The following is an 8,691-nucleotide window of genomic DNA, read 5'->3' on the forward strand; positions in this document are numbered from 1 at the left end:
CTCATCTTTTTAATTAAGTGGGAGAACTTGCACAATTGGTGGCTGACTAAATACTTTTTTTGCCCCACTGTATGTTGCCCAATAGCCTGCTGGAATAGACCACTGAGGATGGGGTCGTAATTTAAATCACAAATCATTTAAATAATATATGAATTATATGGATATTACCTGAATAGGCCTATGCTTATCATCAACAGTCAGGGTTATTATTATTTTTTTTACCTGTAGCCTAATCTGACTAACTGTTACCTTCAATTTAATGCATTCTAACAACAGCTGATGCAAATGCGATAGAACTGTGACCATGATCACAATTGATAACTTCCAATTTCATTAACTAAACATGGCCATTAATAATTGCATAGTAACACAACTCTACAACAAATGTATTGTATCAAATGGTAGGCTACAGTAGCCTCCATAGAAATTAATAGGTTACTTAATGGCCAACAGATGTATCCAGGGGAGCAACTTTGGTTTTAGAAGTGGGGGGGACATATTTTATCCAGTCGGATAAACACGTCAGACTGCTCGGAGGCCTTCGCAATGGCCCTAAAGCACACCTTTGCCTCGTTTTGTATCACATTCCAATGATAAAACTGGGAGGGACAAAAACGCCATTTCAGAATGTGGCCCCATCCCTAGTGAAATTTGCACCCCTGGATGTATCACTCTCCACATTCAATGTATATATTATTATAATGTCAGTTTCATCGTAGCCTTTTCCCCATATCAGAAGCACACGAGGGAGTTCCATAACTTCCATTTACAATTTCCACCCGCGCAGCACTCCAGACCCAAGAAGTGAGGATTCGTATAAGGCGCTCTACGCCTAGTCCTTTCCCTGTCCATTGTCACCTTATTTCTTGATGCGCATCAGTTCTAGCGCATTAATATGTTTTATGGAAAGAGGGTTGGAAATATATTTTTCCATAATGACAAATCTAAATAGCCTACCTACAACTGGTAAAAAGTTGTCATGACTGTCTTCTCTCCCTCAAGTGACTCAGCTGCAGCCTCAGGCTCATACACACACCCCTCCGGCCCTCCCCACCACTCAAGAAGCAACAGGCTGCCACACTACCTGATAGTCAGCAGCAGCAGGTCACAGTGAAATATACATTTTTTAAGAAAAATGCCATGGCGGCCCTGGTGCGATTTAGAAGTAGCCCAAAAACCTGCAACCAATACATTTTCACCCGCTACATGGTTTTCAAAGTAATTTTCGTAGCAGGTTAGGATATCCTTTTCGCAAACCCTAACCTCCTAACCTGCTACTTCAGTATCGAAGTGGCGTTAAGTGTGTTTCCCCGAAGTTCAGACCAGATTCCTGTTCAAACTCTGAACAGAGGAAGAGGTCCATAGAAATAGAAATACAGGGATTATTCAAAAATGTTTACAATCTCTTTTTGAATTGGAAGCATTGTGAAGAAAGCTCTATTAAAGCGGCAATCTGCCATTGAAACAATAAGAAGGGCAACCCACCTGCTTCGGTAAAAAGCTGAGGGATGAGCCTGGAGAAATGTAGCCACTCTCAAATTCATAGACAGAGCTATGGATGCAAGGACTGAGCATTCATGACATCAAAAGTATAGTTTTAACCATGCTTTGAGGCTATATAGTGTTTGTTTACAAACATTGGCATAAAACAAAGTTATATTTTGGGTTCGAATGTGACACAGCAGTTGAACTAAGTTCGAGGCATTTAGAAGTTACATTCTTCAAAAATCAATAGGTACACATCATTCATTTAAGAGTCCGAAAATGGATGTAGCAACTGCCTTTAATATCACGTGACCATAAAAGTCCCCCGAATATTAAAACTTGAACGTTAAAGTTTTACAATAAGTTTGACTTGAAATCATGAAAAGGTTATTTTAATATACATTTATTGAAAACACAAACCATAGACTTGTTAAATCGTTGTGAAAAAACAAATGACAGGTTATTGTTTATATACCGAAATCAATTTAATAATATGTACATTAAGACTTTGTAGCAATAGTATCTAGGCTTACATACAGTACCAGCCAAAAAGTGCTCAACATATGTAGGAACTCCATCAAGACTGTTGGAAAAACCTTCCTCATGAAGCTGGTTGAGAGAATGCCAACATGTGCAAAGCTGTCATGGCAGAGGGTGGCTACTTTGAAGAATATAAAATACGTTTAACACTTTTTGGGTTACTACATGATTCCATGTGTATTTCATAGTTTGTCTTCACTATTATTCTACAATGTAGAAAACAGTAAAAATAAAAACCCTGGAATGAGTAGGCGTGTCCAAATTTTTGACTGGTACTGTGTTGGCTGATTATAATACGGCAGACATTTCTGAAGAAATCAGCCACCATGTTACCCCTGCTTTGACATGCTTCCATTGTATAGGCATATTGAATCACACAAGTTGCTGCCAACTAACTACCAGTGCCTCAATATATACTTCCATTTCATTTGTGTATTATTCAAACATGATTTTGGCAAAGCAAGGACAGCAGTCATAGGTCATTGTCCCATTCCTAGCACCTTGTTTATGCTCATCAATGACTCAGGCAATAACTCACTCACTGGGGAAGCATTAGCTACAGGAAGCTGTTTCCTACAATCTACCCTCCATCACGCCCCTTTGAGGATCTGAGACGACAGTTATATCTGCATTTTGATGGCTACGCTTTGATGGCTATCAAAAGGTATACTAAAGTGCCTTCAGAAAGTATTCATACCCCTTGACTTATTCCACATTTTGTTGTGTTACAGCCGGAATATAAATATTAAATATTCATACCCCTGGGTCAATACTTCGTAGAAGCACCTTTGGGAGAGATTACAGCTGTGAGTATTTCTGGGTAAGTCTAAGAGCTTTCCACACCTGGATCGTGCAACGTTTGCCCACCATTATTCTTTTTTTCATTCTTAAAGCTCTGTCAAATTTTTGTTGATAATTGCTAGACATTCGACAACCATTTTCAGGTACTGCCATAGATGTTCAAGTAGATTTAAGTCTAAACTAACTCGGCCACTCGGGAACATTCACGGTCTTCTTGTTAAGCAACTCCAGTGTATATTTGGGCTTGCCATAAAAGGGGTTGAATAATTAACTTAATTCCATGTTGACATTGTGGGGTATCATGTGTAGGCCAGTGACAAAATCTCTATTTAAATCTATTTTAAATTCAGGCTGTATCAACAAAAATGTGGAAAAAGTCAAAGGGTCTGAATACTTTCTGAAGGCACTACATTTCCTATTGCTTATTTATGCTGTGAAGAAATGCACTTGAAATGTTAAATGTAGGTACACAATTGTTATTGTTTGTAATTAAATCATTTTTAAGCATTGTGAAGGATGGGAGCGATAACAATTAGGGCCGAGATACAACCTGATAGCGGATTTAGACAATGTGTCATTTATACTGAACAAAAATATAAACGCAACATGCAACCATTTCAAAGATTTTACTGAGTTACAGTTCATATAAGGAAATCAGTCAACTGAAATATATAAATTAGGCCCCCAATCCTAGGATTTCACATGACCTGGGAATACAGATATGCATCTATTGGCCCCAGATGCCTTAAAATAAAAATGTAGGGGAGTGGATCAGAAAACCAGTCAGTATCTAGTGTGACCACCGTTTGCCTCATGCAGCGCGGCACATCTCCTTCGCATAGGGTTGATCAGGCTGTTGATTGTGGCCTGTGGAATGTTGTCCCACTCCTCTGTAATGGCTGTGCGAAGTTACTGGATATTGGTGGAAACAGGAACACGCCATCGTACACGTCGATCCAGAGCATCCCAGACATGCTCAACGGGTCACATGTCTGGTGAGTATGCAGGCCATGGGAGAACGGGGACATTTTCAGCTTCCAGAAATTGTGTAGAGATCCTTGCAACATGGGGCCGTGCATTATCATGCTGAAACATGAGGTGATGGCAGTGGATGAATGGCATGACAATGGGCCTCAGGATCTTGTTACAGTATCTCTATGCATTCCAATTGCCCTTGATAAAATGCAATTGTGTTTGTTGTCCGTACCTTATGCCTGCCCATACCATAACCCCACCATGGGGCACTCTGTTCACGTTGACATCAGCAAATCACTCGCCCACATGAAGCCATACACGTGGTCTGCGGTTGTGAGGCCAGTTGGACGTACTGCCAAATTCTCTAAAATGATGGAGGCCTCTTATGGTAGAGAAATTAACATTCAATTCTGGTGGACATTCCTGCAATCGGCATGCTCCCTCAACTTGAGACATATGTGACAAAACTACACATTTTAGAGTGGCCTTTTATTGTCCCCAGCACAGGGTGCACCGGGGAAATGATCCTGCTGTTCAATCAGCATCTTGATATGCCACACCTGTCAGGTGGATGGATTATGTAACCAAATGTTGACTGATAGGGATGTAAACAAATTTGTGCACAACATGAGAGAAATAAGCTTTTTGTGCATATGGAACATTTCTATGATCTTTTATTTCACCTCATGAAACATGAGACCAACACTTTACATGTTGCGTTGTTATTTTTGTTCAGTGTAAAAGTCCTTTCCGATTGAGCCAACATATGCAGCATTAACAGTGAATGTAGTCTCCGCGAGAACATTGCCTTTAAACTGTGCATTGCAGACAAAGCACAATCAGATTTAATTTTGACCTTCGTCACATATGCCCAATTCCAAACCAACACCTAGCACCTAACCCTATGCACCGCATGTAGATCTGAAATAAATATCTGTGAAATTTAGGTTATAGTTCCCCCTTGGTCTAGATTAGCACCTAGATGGTAGTGGCTAGTGGTCTATTTGGAATTGGGCATGAGCGTGTGATCTGATGAGCATAGTCTAAAATAAAAGGTCTGCCATAGGGTAAGATCACCACATAATTTTCACTAGTTCAGATGAAATTGGTGTGATACATAGACCTAGATTATGAACAATTGGATGTAAACAAATTACAGGCCAAGGTATATGACAACATGTACTGGTGACAAGATCATCAGCCCAACAAGGACGATTTCCTCTCCAGATGTGAAGAAAAAGGATAATGATAGAGGGGAGAGGAAGAATTGGAAGGATGGAGGGATAGGGAGAGGAAAACCATATAACCCACAGGGTTCAGTTGAATTCTTTATCCATACCTGGATGTCTTTGTGTACACATCAAAAGTTCCTCCTGAATAACTTAACTGTAGAGTTCCTGGCTGTACTTAGATTCATTATGCGTATAGAAATACTATGGCAGTCTGCCAAGTTAGAATCTCTTCATCTGTCTGCGCTCCTGTCGTCTCTGCTTCTTCTCATTCACCTCCTCTGGGGCTGCACCAGGGGTCTCGGCCGAAAACCAGGGGCCTAGGAAGTTCACCCACAGCAGGAACATTGCTCGGGCCGGGGCCTGACACAGACAGACAGACAGACAGACAGACAGACAGACAGACAGACAGACAGACAGACAGACAGACAGACAGACAGACAGACAGACAGACAGACAGACAGACAGACAGACAGACAGACAGACAGACAGACAGACAGACAGACAGACAGACAGACAGACAGACAGACAGACAGACAGACAGACAGACAGACAGACAGACAGACAGACAGACAGACAGACAGACAGACAGACAGACAGACAGACAGACAGACAGACAGACAGACAGACAGACAGACAGACAGACAGACAGACAGACAGACAGACAGACAGACAGACAGACAGACAGACAGACAGACAGACAGACAGACAGACAGACAGACAGACAGACAGACAGACAGACAGACAGACAGACAGACAGACAGACAGACAGACAGACAGACAGACAGACAGACAGACAGACAGACAGACAGACAGACAGACAGACAGACAGACAGACAGACAGACAGACAGACAGACAGACAGACAGACAGACAGACAGACAGACAGACAGACAGACAGACAGACAGACAGACAGACAGACAGACAGACAGACAGACAGACAGACAGACAGACAGACAGACAGACAGACAGACAGACAGACAGACAGACAGACAGACAGACAGACAGACAGACAGACAGACAGACAGACAGACAGACAGACAGACAGACAGACAGACAGACAGACAGACAGACAGACAGACAGACAGACAGACAGACAGACAGACAGACAGACAGACAGACAGACAGACAGACAGACAGACAGACAGACAGACAGACAGACAGACAGACAGACAGACAGACAGACAGACAGACAGACAGACAGACAGACAGACAGACAGACAGACAGACAGACAGACAGACAGACAGACAGACAGACAGACAGACAGACAGACAGACAGACAGACAGACAGACAGACAGACAGACAGACAGACAGACAGACAGACAGACAGACAGACAGACAGACAGACAGACAGACAGACAGACAGACAGACAGACAGACAGACAGACAGACAGACAGACAGACAGACAGACAGACAGACAGACAGACAGACAGACAGACAGACAGACAGACAGACAGACAGACAGACAGAGATTAAAAGATCAACGAGGGCCATGAGAAAGGGAAAATAAACAACCAAAGAGAGAGCGTACAACAAGTACAGGACAAACTCTTACCAGCAGCCAAAGGTACCAGAAGCAGGAGGAGATGGTGCTGAGAACTTGTAATATAGCAGTTAGCAGGATAACATCCTTCAGATGCCTATAATGACAAAGAATCCATCATAATGCACCACACTGCCACTATAGCTTTGAGAGATCTACCTCTGAAGGGAGATAAGGGCACCATTGTTACATGCATGTTGAACATGCTGTAATACTCACCAATTCGCTCTCACACACACACTGCATGTTCGCACACTCATGTTCACGGAAACAAACAGACGCCTGCAGTGTGAGCACTCACTCTGCCATCCCCTGCTCCATGTTCAGATCTATTCCACCGTCGAGCAGACTCCCATCCTCACCAAACACTGCTTGGGCCATGGCAGACATGGCGCGGTAACTGCCCACACACACTGCCAGGGCAAACACCAGCGCAAACTACATGGGTGGGAGAAGGAGATGGAGGAAGGAAGAAGAGAGACAGGGGGAATGAGAGCGGGGGAGAAACCAAGAAGAGGAAAGAATAAAGTAGAGCGTTAGTAATCCCCAATCGTCCCCGTTTCAGTTTTACTGCTCAACAGTAGAGGAGCTATCAATGTCAATAACATACAGAGTGAACTCACTCACCCATGTCCAAAACGTTGAAGAGCTATAGAAGACCAAGAGGTTTAACGCAGTGTATATCGCCTAGGAGAGAAACAAGTATCAGGTGTTGTACTAGTCCCAATTTCCATTCAAAAAGTAACATTGAAAAGGAAGATTGTGTCTTACGTTGGCTCCCAAGATTACTCTGGTGTAGAACTTGAGTGTCGCCTCATTCTCCTCGTAGATTTGCTTCTTGCCTTTAGTCCCGACCTTACCTTTGGGCTGTGTGCATTATAAAAGGTGGACTGTTAGTGTAGTCAACATTGCATGGACTTCAGAATTAAGATAGCTTACCAGCAATTAACCTACTGGCATCAATAGACATGAGACAGGCTGTGTAGGGTTTGTTAACTAACGTTGGCTCAAAGTAATTAATTGGCTTTGATACACTTTCGTTTACCATTCTAATAAATTAATTAATCGATAGGTACACATAACTGAAGGTGAATTAGTTAATGTGGTGTTATAAAGCATAGGAGACTCGTTATCCTCTGCGGTCAGCTTGTCTGCCCAACCTGAAACATAAGCAGATCAAAGATCCACCTACCGCCATTAGTTCCTCAACCCTGTGCTGCTGCTTTTTTCACGTACGCGAAGTAAGTCCTTTTTTGACATCGACTTGTACAGTATTGAGCAATTTGGATGGACTGTTATACCAAACACCGGCTTGAAGTTCAACTGATCTCAATGAAGGTAACACATCAGCGTGTAAGAATTATACTTCCGGCGCAGGTAAGACGTCACTAATTTAAATGTCTTTGAACTTTGCAAAATGACTTTGTTGCTATCTTGCGTCGTGAACGTGAATGCATTCAACTACAGTGGTTGTAGTTGTCGCACAATTTTTGTAATTTACAAATATAACAATAGGCCGACTAAACCAGAACCATTTTGACAGTCATGCCTGACGATGACTATATAGATTAAAAATAAAACATAAGCAAATCAACCATATAAACCTGCTTCAAATATGGGGCCATGTAGATGGTGATCATGAGATCAGCTCCAACCATACCAGCAGTGTGCAGTGGAAGAGCAGTTTACTGGGCTCCTTTCCTGAAGAGTTCAGTAATTACTGTTCGAAAGTGTATTTCCATATATTCACCACTTGAGGTCACCAACTCATAAGACAATCTTTGAATTGTCACATTTTGATGAAGTCACTATAGTGAGAAAAATAAATGGGACCATCTAAAATTAGTGTATAAATGTTGTATTTACTCAGATCACTTATTATTTATTTTTTTGCATTTCTATAATCCCTGAAATCAAAGATTTCCCAAGGGCTCAGGATTGAACCATGTAGTCAAAGTCAGACCATTGCAGGGCGCCAGTCATATCAGGAGCGGTTGAAACCTGGAAAACAATGCATAATGAGCAATAAAGTCTAACCTCCTCTAACATTAGGAATTGACCGACTTAATTTTAAGTTAATTTCACCACTGGTATTTTATCACCTCCATTACCTGC

At 42.0% G+C, this 8,691-nt stretch overlaps 1 protein-coding gene across 1 annotated transcript; it reads right to left on the minus strand.

The window, feature by feature from the left end:
- Nucleotides 1-4,457: 4,457 nt before the first annotated feature.
- Nucleotides 4,458-7,936, minus strand: LOC118394295 (transmembrane protein 208-like). Its single transcript, XM_035787496.2, has 6 exons — nucleotides 7,769-7,936; nucleotides 7,348-7,443; nucleotides 7,204-7,263; nucleotides 6,878-7,014; nucleotides 6,589-6,673; nucleotides 4,458-5,393 (listed from the first exon to the last, which is right to left on the minus strand). The coding sequence occupies exons 1-6, from the start codon at nucleotides 7,772-7,774 to the stop codon at nucleotides 5,253-5,255; spliced, it is 525 nt and encodes a 174-aa protein (XP_035643389.1). The 5' UTR covers nucleotides 7,775-7,936; the 3' UTR covers nucleotides 4,458-5,252.
- Between the last annotated feature and the right edge of the window lie 755 nt (nucleotides 7,937-8,691).

Source organism: Oncorhynchus keta, chromosome 14, assembly GCF_023373465.1.
Source record: "Oncorhynchus keta strain PuntledgeMale-10-30-2019 chromosome 14, Oket_V2, whole genome shotgun sequence".
NCBI classification, from domain to species: Eukaryota; Metazoa; Chordata; class Actinopteri; order Salmoniformes; family Salmonidae; genus Oncorhynchus; species Oncorhynchus keta.